The sequence below is a fragment of the Coloeus monedula genome, assembly GCF_965178545.1.
Source record: "Coloeus monedula genome assembly, chromosome: 14".
NCBI classification, from domain to species: Eukaryota; Metazoa; Chordata; class Aves; order Passeriformes; family Corvidae; genus Coloeus; species Coloeus monedula.
Genome location: NC_138794.1, coordinates 3,470,571 through 3,492,377, shown reverse-complemented (window position 1 = coordinate 3,492,377; position 21,807 = coordinate 3,470,571). Strand labels below are relative to the sequence as shown.

The following is a 21,807-nucleotide window of genomic DNA, read 5'->3' as shown; positions in this document are numbered from 1 at the left end:
GCGCCCGCGCCCATTGGCGGGAGCGGGGGCGTGACCATGGCCGGGGGCGGGGCCAAAGAGGGCGGAACCGAGGAGGAGGCGGGGCCAGGGCGGCCCTCACGGCGGGCGTGGAAAATAAACAGTGCTGCAGTAAAAGGTGCGACAGGGGCGGTCCTGGGAAAGCCTGATTTTCACAGGGTCGTGGAGTTCCATCCCTTGTGCCGTGTGCGCGGACACCTTCCACCAGGCCAGGTTGCTCAGAGCTCCATCCAGCCTGGCCTTGACCACCTTCAAGGATGGGCCAACCACAGCTTCCCTGTGCCAGGGCCTCGCCACCCTCACCGCCCAGTAAAGAATTTCTTCCCAATATGTAATCTAAAACTACTCTCAATTTGAACGCGTTCCCCCTTGTCCTGTCAGTACGTGCTCTTGCAAATAGTCTTGCCCCATCTTTCCTATGTATTTCCTTCAGGTACTGGAAGGGGCAAGCTTTGTGAAATAAACCACTGTTTCTGTGAGGAGCGGTGGGCAGGGAGCACGGAACACAGCCCTGCATTTATGCCGCTGCCTGAGGGGCAGTTTTCCTCCAAGCCATCATTCCTGTGGTCCTCGCAGAAGTCCACGAGTTGTTGCTTTCTGCAAAGCCAGGTAAACCCCCACATTCCTTCCCCACGCTGCCTTGAGCCAGCACCCGAACCCTGGGGCCCTGCACCCACAAACAGCCAAAGGGTGCCTGTCCTGACACCCAGCTCAGCCCCAAGGTCACCGTGCTTTGTATAAATGCCACCCAAACGCTGCCTCACAGGCACCAAGGGGAGCAAAGAGCAGCGGTGTGAATGAATAAGATCAGTGTCACTGCTCTCTTATTCAGGCCTGTGTCCAAGGTAGAATGTAGTTCACTATCCACCAAGTGTTACATTCCAGTCTTTGGCAGCAAAGCTGACACTGCTTATTTTTTGAGAAATTAAGGTCTACAAGGTAGCGTAGCTTAACGCAAAGCAAAAATAAGCTCTCGTTTGAAAAATTAATCAGATCTGTCAGACAGCATAAATGTAAATGTTTCAGTAAGGGCTGCATCACTTTTGTGAAAACACTTCTACTCTAATCTCACAGATGATAGAAGCACTGTTAGTGGTAATGAGATCGTGCCTACATGGGCAATTAACTTGTGATTCCTCACCAAACAGCAAACAATTGCACAGCTAGAAAAGTGAGGAAATGATACCAAGATAATTGGAAAAGGAGGAAAAAGCAGAGCTGTGTCAAGATCTAATAGACATTGTCCCTTGTGGTATCCCCTGAGCTCAAGCCATATATAATACAACATTCTCAAACGTGCTTAAAAATGTATTGCCAGCAAGGCTGGCTCAGTAGTGTGTTCACAAGCAGCAGCCTGTGTGTGCTGGGCAGCTGTGGGTTTGAGCAGATACACAAAGCTCGAGTGCTACAGCAGTCACAATAGTCAGTGGTAATACACAGCCTGGTTTTTATCAGGTGTACCCCTACTGAGCGCAGACTGAAGGGATATTTGTCTATGAAAACCTCCCTAGCAGGGCCATTGGCCCCTTTCTTCACTGTAATTAGCTTTCCAGAGGTCTGGCATACACACACAGGGTGAGGATGTATGCATATGTATAACAGGCATACGCAACAGTATGATTTTTCTTTTCTAAATTCTAAATTTTAATCTTTTTTTCTAATATATGATCATGATTCCAACTCAGCCCATAGAAAAGCTCCTGCTAATTTGAGAGAGGACTTTACCAGTAAGTGCTTGCAAAGAACAGAACAGATACTTCCACTAAGTTGTGCAACTCTGTAAGCACATGTCCAGCCATGTGAGTTGTTTGCACGTGTATCCCACACAAAATACTCTGCCTAACACCCCAGCCTTGGAAATCACACCCAGAGGCAATGACTGAGCTCTGCAGGGTTTATTAATACCACCTCCAAAACTGAGAGGGTACTCTGACTTTAGTGAGGGCTCTGTAACTGTTCTAAGTACTTCAGATCCAGGAATCAACCTTCAGAGCCTTTTCTCAGTGTATGACATTCATCCTGGTGACACTCAAGTAGCACGCTGCTGAAGGACAGCTGGGGCACATCTATATTTGTGCCATTGCTCATTGCTGGCATGTGCCTATCTGAGCAAAGAGGCAGGGTAGGGTTACTGCAATAAGTCTTCCAACTGCAGTCATAGGAAAGTGGAAAGGAATTGCTTTCGTATGAATTAATTTTTACTAGGGGGAATAGAAGTTAACTTTGATGCCATCTGAGCTATCAGAAGAATTTATGACGTCCTAAGATAGAAGGCAAGTTTTTAGGTAGTAACATTCTTTGTTGTTTATTTACGATAATTGACGGTCACGGACTTAAACGTGCTTCATGTAATTTTATCTGTGCCTGCAAAGCAAGCAAACACTGAGCAATCATCTGAAAATCTTAATTAGGCAGCAGGATTGCAGACAAGCTTAATTATGCTTATTTTAATATATTTTATTTCATTTTGGTAGGAAAACTACATGTTAATTCACTTTTCTAATTAGTAGTAGCTTCTAAAGCAAGCCTTATTGTTATAATTATGGGGAAAAAAGTCTTTGCGGGAGCCAGACAACATTTTCTGGTATGTGTCAAGACCTCTTCTCTTTATAAAATGTTAGAATTTGCATGATTTATTTTACTGCCTTTAGCATAAATAGTATTTCTGCCTAACCAGTGTTTTTGTCTATAGTAGGATATTGCTAGCTGTAGAATCCACACCCAAGTCTGCAGTGCCAGAAGACACATGGTGAACTTCTGTGTGGGTTTTCTTACAGATCCGTAAGGCTGGACTCAGCCAGGGATATAAAACCAGAGAGTGCAAAATGTCTCAGTATTTTTCACTGGTTTGGGAAGTTGCTTTCTAATAAGTCACTGATTGTGTTGACTCTGTTAGCTAAGCAATTCTCAGGAAAATTAGTAAAGTATTGCTGAAATAACTTTGAGGAAATAGCAGCTACTCAAAACTAAAAAGATCATAAAAAGTAGTTTGAAAGCAAACTTATGTGAAAGCTTATCCAGAAGCTCTGGTAACATTGATGTCTGACCGATCTTTTGGCTTTTTTTGTTCTGTGAGAAAGTGATTTTAAAGCTTTCATATGCTTCACTTAGCTAGGACTAGATGTAACTACAGATTAATTGATATTCAGCTGAAATTTTTCCAAGAACTCTTTTGCTTTTGGTACTAAACTGCTGATGAAATTGATCTGAGTAGTTTTGTAGCCATGATTCCATTCATGCTGGTGAGCAGTGGAGGACTGCGGGGAGGTTTCATCTCAGAGAGATCTCTGACTCTGTACTAGCATTATTTCACTGCTGTTGATACAGGCTGGTTGGAAGGAGTGGGCTTGGGGAATCAGCATTAAAATTGCCTTTGCACTTTTAATGTTGTCCCATGTGCATCTGCTTTATCATACAGATTTGTATGTCACGTGCACATGCTCTTTTCACACCTCCCTCCTTGCACAGAATGGACAAAATATGCAAGGTTGGGGTCAAAGCAGGCATCTCTCAGTGCAGAGGTCAATGCCCTGCCTTGCTCCCTAGTTACTGTATGCTTCATATGTTAAAATATCTATTTTTCACAGCACATGAGAAGCCCCAAAGGGCAGTATGTTTTCTCTGCAGTGTTTTTTAGAAAGGACCCAAGACCTGGACTCAAGTTTCAGTATTAAGAATGGCAGCTTAAAAAATTCAGAACAGGACTTTTCAGGGCATTTACTAATGTGTTCTGTGGCATCAGTGGTCACAACAGAGGACATTCTACATTATGCCTGACTGACAGTTCAGAAAACATGCTTGACAGCAGCTGAAGGGCGAACAGACTTCAAACCAGGCCATTTCCAATTGCACAGAACAGCATTAACTGTGCCTGAAGCACAGTCACAGTGTTGAGCTGAGGACAGGACTAGTCCACAGTTTGGAAATCAGGCATCAGGGTCACAGATGAGCCTCAGAAAAGAGGGTGCACACCAGAGACAGCTCTCTGGTGTGCTTTGCACTGAGGTGAGAAAAAAACAAGCTTTCTGTGGCTTCCTTTCAGAAGCTTCACTTACAGAGTGAAGGTACTGACTTTGGTCTTTCCCATGCCTACCTCCAGGACCTGAGCAGTCCTCAGCCAAATCTATTCCATATATATACTTTTAAGCAAGAAAAACTCATGCTTGATATCTAAGTATGTAGCTAAAGATCTTTCTTACCTTTTACAAGCTTGAGACTCACCATCTCAGAAGCCTCGCTGAGGATACCAATGTCATCCAGATCTGGCAGCAAGAGAGACTATGAGACCAGTGGCCAGTCATGCGATCTTTCAGCTTCCCCACCAGTCCCAGAGTCTAGTGACCCTGAGACTGGAGGTTTGATATTTTATCACATGGATCTTTATGGATCAAAGGAAAGGTTTGATATCTTTCCTGAAGAGCTCTCTGGTCGAGGAGACAGATCTCTGGGGGATACAAGAAGGGAATTTGCATTGAGTAGTGAAAAAGTTCAGTGCCCGCAAGAAGCTGGCTATGACTTGGAAAAGGAGGTTGCAGAGTTGGCTAAGATGTATGGACTTGATGAGGATAGAGAAAAAGAGCTTGAGCTTCTTGAAGGACATCTGGAGAAGGTGGAGAGCAGATGGCCACCTGCTCGCACAGAAAAAGCAGGATCACAAGGCTCCACATATAACTCATCAAAAAGCAGGTCTTCAGTGAAAGATCCAAGTCAAAGCACAAAGCAACAAGGACTTCCTGATGAGGCTTCTCAAGGTGAAAATCAGAGCAAAGCCAGAGCAGATGATGAGGCTGAGAGCAACATATGGTCCAGAGCGGGGCTAAGCAGTGGTGGCATGTCAGATGAGTGGAACAGTCAGGCTGTCAGTGAGGAGGAGGAGGAGGAGGAAGAGGAAGAAGCAGCAGATGTTTTTTGTTCTACCTGCAAGATACCAATCCGAGCTTTTGACAAACTATTTGGTGAGCACAAGGATCACGAGGTTGCTCAGCTCCCCAATGCCGTGGAAAGTGAAAAGGTGAGAGTAACACAGGTGTACCGTGGTGCCTCTAAAACTGTTTTCAGACATAGTAAGAATCACACTGGGTGTTTTGTAGGAGGAGATCCATAAAAACATGTGCAAGTTGGAAGAACAGATTGCTCAGATGGAAAATGTTGCCAGCCATTTGGAGGAAATCTTCATCACTGTAGAGGTAAGGCATTTTTTCTTAGGCTAACTTTATGGTAGTGGGGCTAAACAGTTTTGACAGTCATACTGACATTCGTAGTGCTCAGTTGTTAATGAGGTGAGTACTTACAGTACCAGAGCACAGAGTTATCTTGGGGTTTGCCTAGATTCAAGTACTCAGAAAAACTCATCCTAATTATTTTTTCAAGTGGGCTAGTAAAACCACATTTATAATTTGCATTCAGAAATAAAGTGGCCACCACTCATGTCATCTTACTTTTAAATGGCCAAAGAGCTGTGATCTAACTATCCATCCAGAGTGCAGCAGTGTGTTCCCTCAGCTTCATTCACAGAAGTGTCAGATCCAGACAAATCCTTGGACCAGTTGCTTCAAGCTGATGACTTCAAGAATTGTGCTCCTGCTCGGCTGCTGTCAGCTTGGCCCCAGGGGAAGGAGGTCAGCTGGCAGCAAGTTCAAACTGAAGCAATAACTCAAGGCACTACGGTCTTTTCTCTGCTGCATGTGGCACAGGAGGACATCAGTGCCTGAGCAGAGGCAGTAAAGCCTTGCCTGCTCCTTAAATCTTCCTTCCTAATGCTTTTTCCAGCTGTGAGTGAGGATACCAGCTGCTTGGCTCCCTCAGCACAAATCCATGAACCCCACTGAGTTGCCATGGTTTCTTCCATGGAAGGATGTGCTCGACTGTGTTGGTGGAAACGCTTGTGAGATTATGGCTGGGATATATCCTAATTGTGCTCCCTGGGTTTACGTTCCCTTACATCATTGTTCTTGTTGTAATTTCTGTTGCTCTTATGCCTGGAACAAAATCCAACACTTTTGTGCCTCGTTGGAGGTGACTTATCAGAGCAAACCCCTAAAAATGCACATTAGTCAAATTACAGCCTCTGTGTACTGGTACTGTGTCCTAGTTTTGTGAATTAAATCATGACACATTACCTCTCTGGTAAGGAGAATTTTAGGCAGACCAGAGTAAGATTTTCCTCTGGATGACCTATGGATCAGGCTTGATGCCAAGCTACAAACCCTCAAATGCCTTGCAGGAAAATTTTGGGAGGCAGGAGAAGAACTTTGAGGTGCATTACAACGATGCAGTGCAAGTGCTTGCTCAGAAGTATGAAGAACAGCTGGATGCACTGGGAGAAGAGAAGAGGCAGAAGCTGGAAGCTCTGTATGAGCAGCTGGTCAATTGTGGGAAACATCTTGACACCTGCAAGGAGCTGACAGATGAAACCCAGGAGCTTTTCCTGGAAAATGACAAAGCTGAATTTATGAAGGTAAAGAGCTTTAACTGTCAAAGCCCCTTCTCAGTGCTTTTTGCTGCTTGCAAGTAGTCCCTATCTGAGAAGTCCCAAGCAGATTTATTGCTAGGGAGAATTTGGGATGCTCAGTCCATGGTGCTGTCACTGCTCCAGCTGCTTGGCATGGTGGCATTGACTTAGTAGGGCAACACAATGGGGACAAAATGCAGAAGCAGAAGTTTGTAATTTGGATGCTCATTGATTTGTGAGTCACTCTGGAGTTCAGAGAAAAGATATCTTGCTGAAATGCTTGTCTGGGGAAACTCTGGAAGCACTTAGTGTTCCTTGCCTTGTGCAGGTTCAGCTCTCTTGCTCTATTCTGGGCTCACAGCAGGCAGGCTGATGCAATCACTTAAGAAGATGTTTCCTATTCTTGCTCATTTTGGAGGAAAGTTCAGCTGAACAGGAGGTTCCAAACTAATCAAGAGCTCCTGCAAAGTGATGGATGAAATCCCACTCTTGAGGTGGTGTCAAGAAGGTATTTTTCTTTGGCAGGTAGAAAAATAATTGGAAAAAAATGAGAGTTTTCACTGATGATGAGTGATTGCTCTAACCTGAGCTGTCCTGTGACTCAGGTGGGTGGGAGCATTTCTGTAGCACAGTGACAGTAACTTCTGAACTGGACAACAAACAAATCTCATAACACTTCCAGTCTACTCCAGTGGGTCAGTTTGCTGTGTGACTCCAACCTGCTGAGTTCTTCACGTGAGCTGACTTTTCCCCATTCCTCTGCATCTCTGAAATGCAAAGATTTTCTGCAGTGTTTTCTCCTTAGCTTGTAAACAGTTTTACATCACTCCTAAGAACCATTATTCATCAAGAAGTGAATACCTGTTGGTCATGAGCTCTCAGCTGCTTAGATTTCTCCAGGGACTGTACATCTGCCTTCCAGTTACATGCACTGCTCAGACTCCCTCCAGTGCAGACCATTTCACTGAGTTCTTTTGCCCAGCTGATTTTGGTTTTTGTTTGTGAGGGATCTGCTGGCACTTCGGACAACCAAGGGAGGAATTGGTCTAAAGTCTAGATGGGCAGACACTGATGACTACCTGATAGTGCTCATTATCTTACTGTAAATTCAGCCAGGATCTGTCCATTTGAATAGACCGGGCTGGCTTTGTTCTCAGTGCTGGGTGAGAGCCAATTACTTCACTCCAAGGGCTGCATTTGGGGCAATTTATGTAAGACAGGTCAACAGCATGATGTAGTCTGACTCTGGACTTTTCTATCTTTAACACTCTCTCTTTTTTTCCCAACAGGCAGCAGTAACCATGGTTGACAGGTAGTATCACAGTCTGGGATTTTGTGTCACATTTCTTCCTGCTAATTGGATGGGTTACTGGAGACACTTGGGTGTTCTGGACTTTGTTCAGGCACACAAATGTTGTCTAAGCCACTAGAGCTGCTGAAATATTTAGTATTTTTGTTTTAAAGTGCATCAGAAGAAGTTGCTCTAAGAAACTTAACACTCAACACTTGTTTGGATCCAATTTCAAGAAATCCGGAAGGAGAGTTAGAGCCTGAATAAATCAGTGTTTTCAGCTTAGTAATAAGGAACTAATTTCACTGAGAAACAGGATTGTTAAAGCTCTTAAAAGAAATGCTCTGGATACAAATGAGACTAAAACTGAGCTCCCTAAATATACTCTAACAGGCTTATGCATGCATTAATATAGTGGGGTAGAAAGTCAGGCTGTGGGAGCTCAAAACAGATACTGAAAAATCTTGGAGCAATTGGAAGAAGTTTTAGGGCACGCTAAATCACATGCAAGAATCACCCTCTTAATTGATTGTTATTGTTCATGAAAACACGTAGAAAAGATACCCCTTTTTTTCAAATCTACAACACCTGGAGCCATGAGGTCCTGAATTAGGAATAGTGGAAATTCAAAATAAGGAAAGGTATGGTGCTGATAGGGTGCTTCCCACAGCAAGGTGCTTGGCACACCTCACTCCCCTGCTCCCTGGCAGCACGGTGTGTGCAGCCAGCTCTGCAGGAGCAGGGCACACAAGGGTGGCCCTCAGTGCCAGCAGCAGCCAGCTCTCTTTGGCATCTTGGAGCACTGATGGCCATGTATCTCCAACCTATAGGCACAGGGAGGCTGAGCTTGTATAGCTATGAAAACACTGGAAATTATTTTTTAGGAAATAGATGTTAATTTGAAGTCTGCTGTTCTTTTTCTCTTACCAATAGGTATCATAGACAGATATCTCTGACACTATGGTACTTCCAATTATTCATTTTTTTTTCCCCCCTACAATTACAGGCTGGAAGAATTCTTAAAGAAAGAAGTGGATTTAGAGCTTTCAACACTGCCAGAGTTTGAAGAGCGGGTCATAGACGTCTCTGAAGTTGAACAACTAATGAACTCCATCAATGCTATTCCAGGTACTCTTCCTAACTGATCATTATTTCAGACCTATTTACATTTAAGTAAGGATATGTATTAAGCATTACTTCTTTTAAAGGAGATCTGCAAAGGCAGAATTAACTTCTCCCTAGTTTTCCTTCTAGTTTTTTTTTGTTGTTGTTGTTTACCTATATATACAGAGACGCTGGAAGATATTTTTGGATGTTTTTTCCCATTTGTTTTGAAATAAAATTACCAGAATTACTGTTAAATTGGGACTTCCTTGCTTTTGCTGCATGATTTCCTAGAAGACTCATGAAGATTACCCCCTTCTGTTGAGGGGTCAGGCATGCTTAGTTGGTAATAACTTGTCTTACCTTGTAGTTGCTTGAACAAAATAGAGAGGAACCCCAGACTATTTTAAATAACTTACACAGCTTCTCTTGGTAAACAGATTTCAGTGACTTATTCCTCTGCTATTTAGCAAGCATTTTTTCCCCATAATCCACAGCACAACATAAACAAATTTTGAGTAGCCAAAAAAAATCCCAAAAATTTTAAATCTTTTCTGGTGCATCACAAATAGTCAGAAAGAACAATATTCTTTTTTTTTACACGCAATGCTCTCTTTTCTTAACATAAAATGGCATTTGGTTCATGTTTGCTTGTGCTGCTGACCCCTTCTTGTAGAGCTTTTCCCTGATCCCCAGGGTGGTTGGCAGCAGTGGCAGATGTTGTGCTCACTGGAACAGCCCTCAGAGCAGGGGAGGCCAAGTTTACAGAGAAGGGGTAGGCTGAGGCTTATTTATTTTGTTCTTTTGACTTTGATTTGAAGCAAGACTACTTCTCACACATCAGCGACCTGATTATTATCTGCAACTGTTTACAGAGTCAGCTCCTGACTTTTCTCCATGTGGGAAGAATATGACCCTGTTCAGTGCCAAGGCTTTGTGCAAACACCTGTGTGAGAGGAGAGGTACAACATACCATGATTATACATTCAAAAACTGACCTGTTTTCCCCTCTGCAGCTCCTTGTGCCCCTGTGATCAATCCACAGGCTCCCAATGCAGCAACTGGCACCTCACTGAGAGTTTGCTGGGGCCTCTTCTCAGATGACACTGTGGAGTGCTACCAGCTGTGCTACAAACCAGTGAGCAATGAGATGCACAGTGATGAGCAAGCAGGTAAGGAGGCCTGGGCCCAAGGGGACACCTCAGCCCTCCATTGGCAAACCCAGCTGATTCCAAAGTGCCTCTGCACGCCTTGTGCACTCTGCCACCAAAACTGTCATATCTGCCACCACCATCTGCTTTGTCCCTCTTCCCCTGCCAGGTCTGCCGTGCTGCCAGCTGCAGCAGGACCAGTCACAGGAGCAAAGACAGGACATGGCAGCAGCAGGGATAGCAGGAATGGGAAGGGGACAGTGGATGGAGTCAGGAGGATTTCTGGAGGGTGGGGACTGCATTAGACACACGTGCTGCATCCACAGCAAAGCACAGTATTTTAAAAGAGCAAATCATCATATCACCAGCACACCCACTGAAACCCCCAGATGATTTTACAGCTTATCTTAGTGCTAGTAATAGGCTGTAACTCCCTAAGATGCACAGGCATACAAAGAACCTTCAAAAGTGGAAGCCAGTAGAGTGCCAATGGCCAGTTGAGAAAGAAAAGCAGAAGCTATCCAAATTTTATAGGATGAAGAATGAGAAATGAGTAGTAAAATAGCTTCATCTTTTGTCCCATCTGATTTATGCTGCTTTAGAGGGAGGCATTGTAAAACTGTGTGACAGCTGCTCAAAGGATGTGGAGCACGAGGAGCTCTCTTGGACCCAGCACACAAAACAATGCACCCCAACTCCACGATGTGATGCAGCTCTGGGGAAGAGTGGGCAACTGTGTAAAGGCACTGTAAATGCTTTGTTGTTGTCATTTCAGAGCATACACTGAAAGTCAAAGAAACATACTGTACCATCACTGATCTGGTGCCAAATACACAGTATGAATTTTGGGTCAGTGCTTTAAATGCCTCTGGTATCAGTCCACCAAGTGAAAGAGCAGTTTATGTAACAGGTAAAAATATTTTATTCATATGACTTTGTGACCTTCATAGTGAAATTCAAAATCATCTCTGAATTTTATGCCAGTAATGCTTTCTGGGCACTTTCTTTCTTCTGATGTATGCCTACTGACTGCATGGGAATTCCTTACTTTTATTTGGAGAGCCTGTCATGTCAATTGTCCCTGTTTTAGAATGGAAGAAACAGAAGCAGAGAGACAAAATAACTTATTTAAATGCAAGCATGTAGACCAGCTGTGAATAAGGTTCAAGTTTCCTGGTTCTGACAGATGAATGCCAGCTCTTCTTTTATTGGCCTATAGGTATTTTGTGGATTCACCTGTTATGCTGTTCTTTTTAACTGCAGTGCAGTCAAGGACATTGTGTGAAATCCTGACATCAGATTGAGCAAGTCAGTGTGAGACCTTCAAATACTTGTTCCAGATATCTTTGACATCTCAGAACAGAGAAGAGATTCACTTTTATGACAAAGATAAAACTAATGATAGAAAACAGCTGTGTAATCAGTCTTTATGTTACTTCTCTGTTTAATTCTCTTGGAACCTTTATAGTCCAAATGAAGCCTTTAACTAGTACTGTCAATCACTCTACCTGCTGTTTATTGTCCATTGGGGAGGCAGGTTTCTTTAACTATACAGTATTAGTAAACAATGGTTTTCTATTTTTTTAAGTCTTCAAATCGTGTTGGTTGCAAACATCTTCAAGCAACAGCTTAGAATTGTTCTTTTACCTACTTTTTAGCTCCTTCACCACCTACCATAAAGAGTAAAAAGATCCGAAGCTGTGAAAATGCAGCACTGGTGTGCTGGGAATCCAGAGACATTAACCCTGTTGATTCCTACACGGTTGAATTGTCCAAGCTGACAGATGAAGAAAATGATGATACTATTACTGAGTGAGTTACTCTTCTATTGAGCCCATGACCTGTAGAGATGAAACCATTTCAATCATGTGGCATCTGATAGGACTAAGAAAGGACCCATGACCTTCTGGTGAATTGACATTTATAAATAATCCTCTTAGTAAAACTAGTTGTATAAATGTGAATAAAAAATTACTATATGAGAATTATGGGTATGGGAAAAGGGCAGAAGCAAATGTAAAATGTAAAAATCTGCAGTCTGCCACAGACTCTCTCTTGCCCTGCTACTGACAACAGTACAAGGTAAAATGTTGTTGATGGGTTACAAGAGAGGTGTAATTTCTTCTTTGTTGCTCAGAAAAATAATCTCAAAGATTATTGTTCTCTACCCTATCATTTTCCATGGATTTATTTTCTGTAGATCTATTGTTGGAATCCCTAACTGTGAAGTCCTAATTCACCTCCAGCCAACTCAAAAGTATCACATCTGTGTCAGAGCCCAAAACCTGGGTGGCTCCAGTGAAAGAAGTGAACCTGTCCTGATACACACCACAGGTACTGTACAGCTTGGAACAACTCCAGCAGCCTATTGTAGCATTACCTTAACAGAAAGATTCCTGCTGGTTTCGATGGCCTCTGGACCAGGTCCTAATCTCTTTCATCTAATTACACACCTGGTAACCTTTTAGGAATCAAAAAACCAACTTCTTGTGACAGTAAGTGCATTGCTTTAGCTCTGTAATTTATATTATTGCTGTCTGATACATTTGATACTTGAAAGTTACTAATTTCTAAACATTTTAATAGACAGTATCAACCCAAAGCCCACATATTGCCAGCCTGCAAAGCACTGACACACCAGTGAGGAAAGTTGTAGTGTGATTTTACTTCAGAGATACCATGTAGTGAAGCTGCTGCTGGAAAGTATGGCTGAGACAGCACTTTCTAGAGCCATTTAGCAGACAGCAGTGCTCACCTTCACCACTGCTGCAATGACACTGCAACTTCACTGGCTCATCTCAAATCTCCCACACCACTCCCAGATATGTTCACACCTTACCTGTGTCTCTTCTGCCCTTACCTTCTGTGAGAGATTTGCAAATTGTATTTGTTCAGCAAGATGACCACACAAGGTTATATTTCAGTAAAACTGTCTGCCACACAGCAGTGACGCCACAGAAAAGAAATGCTCATCCTTAAATCCCTGGAGAGGAAGACGGTCATTGTGTTACCATCGTTTGTGTGTATTCCAACTGCTTAAATCAAACTCAATATTTGAAATTGCCCATTCTGTTTGCACAGCATGTGTTTGTTTTCAGCAGCACATGCCTGTAATTGCCCTGTCATTGTTTGTATTGTATTTGCAATGAAGTAACTTGCAGTTTGATTACAATGATTTCATTTGGGATTACCATGGGGAGATTTATCTTTTCGGAGTCCACATTATGCAAACAGCTGATGCAAATTGATCTGTCAGCTGCAAGAACCCACCTCCAACACTGGGAATGGCCTTTGATCCTTTCTGGGGTGGATAAACAAGCACCAAGTACACACAGCAGCTGTGCCACTCGTGGCTGCTCCTCAGGGCCCAGTGCATCAGACCTGCTCTGTGAAGTTTCTGCAGGGAGAAAGGCAGAAGCATTTGTATCCTGGGCTGGACTTACCTCTCTGAGGGCTCATCTGACCAGGGAGGTGCTGAAGCATGAGGGATCCTTTCTCTTCAAACTGTGCCCAGCATTTATGTGGATGTGTGAGGCCATGGAGGCTCCTTTAAGCCCCCTTTCTCATTTCAGTGATTAAAAATAGATTACTTGAAACCAGACAGTCCATTGCAGGGATGACCCCTCATCTCTGAACAGCTACTTCCTGCACAATGCCTGCAGCTTTGAGCCCTGGAGGGGTTCAAAACCATGCTAAGTCCCCTGCTTTTCATAAGGCTGAAACTAAACAGTGTTAAGCTGTAAAACACCCATTTATTAGAAAAACTTTAAAATTATCTTGTCCTCTCAATATCAGCCACAGATTCTTTCTAGAGCGTTGGTGAATCTCTTTGTGGACCCAAACATTTCATACCCTTGCTGCAAATCCTAATGCTATAAGGAATTACTGGAGTTATCCTCAGGCATTTTCTCTTGCAGGCACCTGCTTCTACCTTAATGAGGACACAGCCCATCCTTTACTGGCAATTCTAGATGATGGATTTACCATTTCATGTGATGAACTGGAAAACCCAGAGTGTGATCTGCCTGTCTATGATAACAGCTTTACAAGGTATACAGAAGCATTTCAGTTTCTTCGGTTTTTTTTAACAGGTGCCAGGAAATGTCTAATGGGGCTTTCAGCAGCTCTGCTTAATTTTTTGAGTTGAAATCTCTCTCTCCAGCTGCTCTTTGGAACTTGGAAGATAAAGCAAGTTCTTAAAGAGGATTACAGATGCAGCAGCCACAATTATGTACAAGCCTACTTACATGTCTGGCACACTGAGCTAAATTCGAACAGGTATTTAGGTGCCATAACAAATGCTAAGGAAAGGAGAGGGATCCGAAAACTTACCTCTTGCTGAAAAATATAACTGATACTATTTGGACCAACAGGTATTACTTTTAAAAAATAATTAGGCCCTTTGCCACTGAAGTGAGAGACTAAGCTTTCCAAAATGCCTATTTCCAGTCAAAACCACAGAAACACCATATAACCAGGATAGGCATCTGCATCCCAGGATAATACAAGTCTACAACTTAGACCCTCCATGGAAATGCAGTGTTACTAGAGGGCTTGGTAGAACAGAGTTGGGAGACTGGTGATCCTATTCATTAAAGCCATCAGGGTAATCTTAAACGGGATTTCATCCCACTTCTACAGGATTCTTTTATGTTTCATGTCAACAGCCAGAACTGGCACTCATCTCATTTGAAGGCTGAGGTTTTGGTACCACTATGAACTTTCACATGAACTTCTCATGCCTAACATTTATACTGCAAGGAAATTACATGGCAAACTCTTCTTTCTGAAGTTTCTGTGGTCTCCTAAAGGCTGATGTATTTCCTACCGTGGCAGCTTCTTCAGTGCAGCCCAGGTTTGCCTTGGTGACTTTGCAGCTCTCGTTACTACGGTCATGTTTTGTTCACAGATGTTTACCCATCCGTTTTGCATCATTCCTTTTCCTTCTCAAGCAGTAGCAACACAGCCCCTTTGAGTCCTGATTTCAGCAGCCTTTAAGCTGTTCCCAAGACATTTACATGCACTTGGAATGAACTGTACACTGACTCTAAGCAAGTGCAGCTGCAGAGGCAGAGTACAGCTATTGTGTTGTGCATGCCCATCCTCACACACCAGGCCCTCCAAATGCTGAGTGCAGCTCTCTCTCAGCATTGCCTAGAAGAGCTCAGTCTGCCAGCAACATCCTTTTCTTTTGTAACTTACAACTTTAGACACTACCATAGAAACATAAAAGTTGTACGTGTTTGAAACCTGCTGTCCCCCTTGACAATGACAGCTAATACACCATGTACTTTCCCCGAGAAAAAGCTGAGGTGTAATCTTACAGGACTCATGTTCCCACCTTAGAGTGTTTCAGAAGCATTTGGAATGAGTTATTTTGCCCAATTGTCTTGCTTCAGAACCTGTGTTTTTGCACATTTGCATCTTCAAAGCACCCAGTTCCTTTGACTCCAAGACTGTGCCAGTAAATCAAGCTGCAGGGTCTCTCTGTAGCACATTGTCTTTGTCTCTATCACACAACTTTCAAAAGAGTTATTTTCCGCATCGTTCCTATCATTCATTTCACGGCCCAGGTACCAGCATATTACAAGTTCCCCTACCATGTTCAATTCTTCCTAATCTCTCCAAACACAGCATAGACAGGTTCCCTCCTCCCCAGGTGCCCCAGGAACTTCATGCTGTTACAGTGCTCTGTTCCTAATGGTGAGTAACATTCAAAACCCTGCGATGTTTGGAAAGAAAATGCAAAATCTGTAGACTTTTTTCCCCTGCTATGCTGGGGTTCACCAGAGCCTTCTCTTTTTTAACAAGTAATAATTTTCCTAGAAAACCCAGGCAGTATAGGATGCTGTTCTCCCTCTTCCTGGAAGTGCCCAGGACACTCATTTATACAAAGCAACCCACAAGTAAAAACAGGGCAGGTGTCACAAAGAAACCTGCAGGCTGGGCGTCAGCTCCTCAGCATGAGGAATTCACTGGAGTCAAAAATCCACACAGCACTGCTAAGGAGACAGGAAAAGTGGCTTTTGTTTATTGCTATGTAATGTCCAGGTACATACATACCTGAACCTATCTAAATGCTGTAAAGGGCATTATAGAGAGGCCCTGCCAAAACACATCCTCCTGTCTCCCACAGATGTATTGCGATCCTGGGCAGTCTGATCCCGTTTCCAGGCAAGCATTACTGGGAGGTGGAAGTTGAGGAAGATACAGAGTACAGAACTGGTGTGGCTTTTGAGAACACTCCGAGACATGGTCACCTGGGGGCAAACAACTCATCCTGGTGCATGAGGCACATCATCACACCCTCAAGGTAAGGGCTGTGGAGGCTGCAGGTCTCTGACAGGGACACCTCTTACACCTGCAGGCAGGGAAGCAGAGAAGCCAGAGATTTTGTATTGGCTCAGACCAGGCACCAGGCACCTCTGATATTCCAGCGTTATCACTGTAAATTGGTGTTGGAAGGATAAGCAAATCCTCCTGCTTTTTTACAGAGGCATTTGGCATGGGTTATTTTGTCCAACTTTCTTGCTTCAGAACTTGTGTTTTTGCAGCTTTGCATCTTTGAGGCACCCAGTTCCGTTGACTCTGAGACAGTGCTAGTGAATCAAGCTGAAGGGTCTCTGTGGTACAGTGTCATTGAAATTAGACGTTGTCACATTGAAACAGGCAGTTCCAGGAACAAATCAGAATAAAATCTGAGATGCAGAATTTAACTGTAAACGTTACCAAAACCTCAGGGGGAAGACAGAGGGTAAAAGATCCGTGTAGCCCAGAAACAACGTATCTGGCTAAACCCAGCTATACCCAACTGTTTTTGATCTCTGTCCTACCTATGGCAGTATGTCATACCTGCCTGCAGAAATGCCAGCTCCCCTCATGCCTCAGCTGCACTGCTGGCTCTGCTGTGGACACTGGCACATTAACATCACCGCCTTTGACTCTTGTGAGCAAGCTGGGCACCTGTGTGCAGCAAGTGCTTCCCTTTGACAGCAGCCAGGATGCCTTCAGCTCTTTTGTGTTTCTTGCCTACAGGCACAAGTATGAATTCCTGCACAGTGGGATGACACCTGACATCAGAATTACTATTCCTCCCAGAAGGATTGGCATCCTGCTGGACTACGAGAACTGCAGACTGTCATTTTTCAATGCAGATATTGCCCAGCACCTTCACACATTCAACTCACACTTCCAGCATTACGTACACCCCTGCTTTGCACTGGAAACACCTGGTATCTTAAGGATACATACTGGAATTACAACACCCCCATGGACTGCCCTCCCATAACCTGTGTTCTGCAGCTACCACACCTACGTGGAACCTGCACTGAACAATGCTCTCTTTCAGCATTAACTGCTCCATCATACTCCATATAAACCAGCTGTTTCCCAATAGTAAGAGCAAAGCAACTCTGATGCAAACCAGCTGCCAGGCCTGAGCCCCTAGGAGTTTACATCCTCTTGGGAAGGATCTTAGCTGAAAGCCACCGTGGTCACAAGCTCTACTGGCATCCCAGAATTCTCATTAGAAATGGATACCATCCTTCTCAGAAGTGACACTATCACCATGCAGCACTGGCAGCTGGATCACAGTTCCCCCAACACCCACCTGAACTCCCCAGTTCCAAAGCAATAGTTAATTCTACTCCTGAGTCTACTCAAGAGCTAATAACTTGAAGAAAAACAAAAGTAGCAAAAGGCATAATCACTGTACAGCTGCTGGAGCTGAACACACTCCAGCCAGGAAGCTGATCTCCCCATCAAGTGTTCTTGTTGCTACATGAAGTCTGTAACACAAGGTAATCAAACACACCTCCCCCATGTGTGACCTGTTAGTGCCTACACACCCAGTGATGCTTTCTGCAATACCCAAGCCTGCACTAGTCTCAAATGCAAGCCATTTTTACACAATGTCCATGCTTCTCATGCATTCATCCTGGGAAAATAAGATAAGACAGGCTTTTTGCAGTGCTTGACTGCCCTTACAGAGCAACCTAAAGCAACATTTTTAGCCGCTTCTTTTTTGGCTATGCTCTCCTCCACTTGGCTGTATGCTCCCTCCACGCTCACAGATCTGTTCTCCTCAGCACTGAAGAATTCCACTCCAATGCTGTGCCCTTGAAGCTTTGGGTGTCCAGTGGGGCTGGAAGGACTCTGGCCCAGCACGCAGTTGAGACATCCTTGTTTGGGTTTCATTCCCAGACACCAATTAAGACAGGCCCTGCCTGTCAAGCAAGCTTGGCCAGCTCTAAACAGCCTCATCTGTGTATGTCAAAACTACCTGAACTCAATCAAGAGTCATTAACAGAGAAGCTTTACCACAGATTTATTGCACATTCATTACAAAAATCATTGGTTCAAGTTTCCATTCTGGGGAATAGCCAGGAACAGGCAGTGGCCTCTACAATATGCAGGGTCTCTACAAATAAACACCGTTGGCAAAACTGAAGAGATTTTACATAGAACTGTGTGTCAAAAGCTTGTCTGTTCTTCCTCAAATAGCTTTTAACAAGTCTTGCCAAAACAGGCCTTTAGAAACCACAAAAACAGGAGCTGAATATGTTGCTACAGCAGTGATTAGTACCATCTGCTCTTGGATATTTGTTTCACAAGCCTCAAAAGAAGATGGGTTTAGCAACACTGAGCTATACCACACAGGGTAATTTCTTAACCTACCAGGAATTAAGGTATTTTCAGGGCAGAAAAGGTTGTTATGGTCACTTTGTCAGACCTGCTGTAAGCAGGCCAGAGACTTTCAGTTGCTATGTCTGCCAGTGAGCAGAGCAGCTTGTGTCCACCAGGAACAAGTGACTCAGCCAGCAACCACTGCCAGTGCAGAGGGCAGGAGGTGGCCATGTGTGCCCTGCTGATGCTGGCACAGCCATCCCAGAGAACAGCAGCTCTATGGTACAGCTCCTGTGCAGAGCATTGAAGTGGTGAGAAAGCACCACTCTTTGCTTAAAAATGTGCTCCTTGACTCTGGGTCCAATTTCCACCCACTGGAACAAGTTTTACCCCTATCAGCCAAAACTAGAGCCCCACTCGTATTTTCAAGTCGATACCTGAAAGAGTGTAACGCACAGGTATCAGAGCAGAGGTATGAGGACGTCTGAATCTCCAAACAGAGCCTTTAATGCACAAAGGCTGCTGGTGAACCCACCACTCCACTCCCCACCACCAGCTTTCACCTCAAGTGTTTAAACCAGAGCTGTAACCTGGCAAAATACTTTCCAAGTAGTGAACTGAACCGGCAGTCCCCAGGACTTCACAACCCTCTCGCTGGACTGTGCAAGGGCAGATTTTCTGGGCCAAATGCGAGGTGCTCAGACACCCTTGCAGTGGGACTCCAAGGTACCAAACAGCTCCGTTGTTATGTTGCCAGCTTGGTGAATCTACTGGAAAATGCAGGCCAGGAAGCTGAGTACAGAGCAGTCTGAATGACACCATGGTCATCACCAGGCATGGTACAGGACAGCTAAGACAGTGACGGAACTATCTGAAAAAAAGAACAAATACACAATAATTGGCCTCTAGGTTAAAAAGAGAAAGGGAAATGAGTTTGTATGTTCCTGTTTAATAAAAGCTTCACCTGTTGGCACTAACCCAAGCTTTTCCTCCCTCAGGAATCCCAACCCAGTCACTTAAATATTTATACAACAAAGGAAACTTGACAACTTGTGTTTCTTAAAACCAGCTGTTGGTCTGAACAATCTCTATATAAATCCTTTCCAGGGAGGCCATGACTTCCACTACAGAGGTCTACTAAGTTCATATCAATCCTGTATCTCTCTGTATTCAGTTTATTCACCAAGTGTATTCAGATTATTGGAATCCAGAGTATAGCACTCAACTTGGAGAACTGTGTTGAGCTGTTGATCTGAGACCTACTTCTCTGCATTGAAAGGTATCTCAGATGAGGCAAAACCAGTTCTTACCTCTGGCCTGTATACAGGAACTCTGGCTGAACTACATCATATGGAAGGGCAACAGTCAGTTAAAAATGAGGTGTCCTTGTCTCTAACACTATGTGCTGCGAGATACATTTTTCCTGGCACCTGTTGGGTCATCGTTTTCCTGTTCCTTTTCCTTATGTGCATTTACTGGCACACAGCAAAATCTATCCTCTGCAAAGGACAGAAGCTCATGCCTAAAGCTCAGTTTTGCCCAGCTGAAGCCCACAGGCAGTCTTCATGTGCAGCAGTGATCCAGGCATCCCTGCACAACTTGCAGTATCAGGAACTGCCAAAGGACAGGACGCCCCCAACCATGCCTCCCCCAGGAGCGAACTGGGGACTTTGCCAGGGCTGCCCAAACCTCTTCAGGGTGGGCCAGAGAAGGATCCCTTTTTCCAATTCCCTGTGATTTCAAATACACCTTGCTGCCACTGGTGGGCATCACGTGAAGCCCTTTCAGAAGGCAACACTGGTCTCACACAGGTTTCTGTGGCTAAAAACAGTTTTCAAACTGGTTACCGTCATAGTAGGCACGTCCAGTGTCCCTCCTCACCCAGTGCTGCAGCCGGGGACAAAGGGACCAAAGGGCCTGTGAGCAAAACCACACAGGTGAGACACAAATCCAAAGCACAAATGCAAGAAACAACACAACAGCCCTGAAACACAGTTTAACGTAGATTCAAATCAAACACACCCAACCTTTTACTACAGAAATACATGACTTTGAATTCACTCCCTCTCATGGCCATTAAAACATTGTTGGTAGATCAAGTAGGTCCTGACTTTATCTCACAGGCAGGCCTTGTTCTTCCACCATTTAATTTAGGAGGATAGTATCAGTGGAGTCAATATAATGCCACTGGCTCCACTTTCTTAGTCCTCCAGATCAATCTCCACAAGAAACTCCTGAAAAGTCTCAGAACAGACTGAGCTCTCCTAAAGTAGACTGCAGAGCCTAACCACTCAGCCAAGAAGGCAATTCCCTATTCCCATCTTCACACTCAGCTGAATCTTTTTACTGTCCACCTGTTTCCCGACAGTAAGCAGTATCGCTCATTAGCAGCGCACAGCGAAGCAGCCAGGGACCATGCAAAGGGGAGGCTTCGCTTCCTGTTCAGACTCTTCTGCAGTCCTGGGCCAGTCCAAGACACAACACTGCCTTTTTGCTGAATTTTCTCTCCATCGCGTTTATGGTGGTGTGCTCAGCTGCCAATATATACTGGGACTCAGCTGTCCCAGCCCCCCTTACTTAAACATTTTCCAAACAGGCTTATTTTTTAAGCTTTACTTGCTCTGATGGAAGCGATACTGAGACCTAAACTGCTTCATAAAATGGCTGTAAGGGCTGCACCCTCTGCCAAAAGGGTGCTCATCCCACAGCTGGAGCTAAATAAAAGCGTGTTTCTCCAGACGCGAAGCTGTGGCCTAAACAGCCCTAGAAAGGCTGCAGTAGCGGGTCTCGGGCTACCTCACGAAACCAATCCCAGGGGCAGCGCCTCCCGGGCGGCAGCGGGCCCGGCGGGCAGCGCTCACCTGGGCCCCGGGCACGGGCGGGAGCGCCTCTTCAGGGGCCCCGGCCCGGCGACAGCCGCGGGGCTCCCATGCGGGGCGTGCATCACAGCGGCATCTCCTGCAAGGGACACGCGGGTCACGGGCACAGCCGCGGGCAGGCCGGGCCTCCGGCCGCACGGCGACAGGGCCCTTCCTTGTGCGAACGAGCGAGCGAGGCCGTGCCCGAGCTCCGCCGCTCTCCCGCTGCCGGCCGGCCGCCCCTGACACCTCAGCCCGGCCGAGAGGAGCGGGGCCGGGGCCGGGGCCGGGTCCCCCCGCCCCGAGATC

General features: G+C 44.8%; 1 protein-coding gene and 1 long non-coding RNA gene across 6 annotated transcripts; one reads left to right on the top strand and one right to left on the bottom strand.

The window, feature by feature from the left end:
* The first annotated feature begins 524 nt into the window (after positions 1–524).
* On the top strand, positions 525–18,480 carry FSD2 (fibronectin type III and SPRY domain containing 2). Of its 5 annotated transcripts, none has more exons than XM_082290831.1 (13): positions 525–627; positions 4,228–5,029; positions 5,109–5,204; positions 6,242–6,475; positions 7,759–7,781; positions 8,767–8,888; positions 9,881–10,036; positions 10,791–10,925; positions 11,674–11,827; positions 12,216–12,349; positions 13,933–14,065; positions 16,152–16,328; positions 17,051–18,480. In XM_082290831.1, exons 2-13 carry the CDS (start codon positions 4,268–4,270, stop codon positions 17,301–17,303), a joined length of 2,379 nt encoding a protein of 792 aa, XP_082146957.1. In that variant the 5' UTR covers positions 525–627; positions 4,228–4,267; the 3' UTR covers positions 17,304–18,480. The 5 variants fall into 5 exon arrangements, with proteins under 5 accessions (XP_082146957.1, XP_082146955.1, XP_082146956.1 ...); XM_082290829.1 differs by lacking the exon at positions 525–627 and adding an exon at positions 2,168–2,303; XM_082290830.1 differs by lacking the exon at positions 525–627 and adding an exon at positions 2,169–2,291.
* On the bottom strand, positions 18,328–21,791 carry LOC309578302. The gene is made up of 3 exons (XR_014226820.1): positions 21,502–21,791; positions 20,488–20,557; positions 18,328–19,511 (listed from the first exon to the last, which is right to left on the bottom strand). It is a non-coding gene; the product is annotated as an uncharacterized lncRNA (long non-coding RNA).
* Between the last annotated feature and the right edge of the window lie 16 nt (positions 21,792–21,807).

Bases quoted from the DNA above. Each gene is read 5' to 3' on its own strand.
- FSD2 (XM_082290831.1), top strand. From the start codon at position 4,268: ATGTCATCCAGATCTGGCAGCAAGAGAGACTATGAGACCAGTGGCCAG. The intron at 10,037-10,790 runs GTAAGGAGGCCT...TTGTCATTTCAG, and splicing joins GCACAGTGATGAGCAAGCAG to AGCATACACTGAAAGTCAAA. The intron at 14,066-16,151 runs GTATACAGAAGC...TGTCTCCCACAG, and splicing joins TATGATAACAGCTTTACAAG to ATGTATTGCGATCCTGGGCA.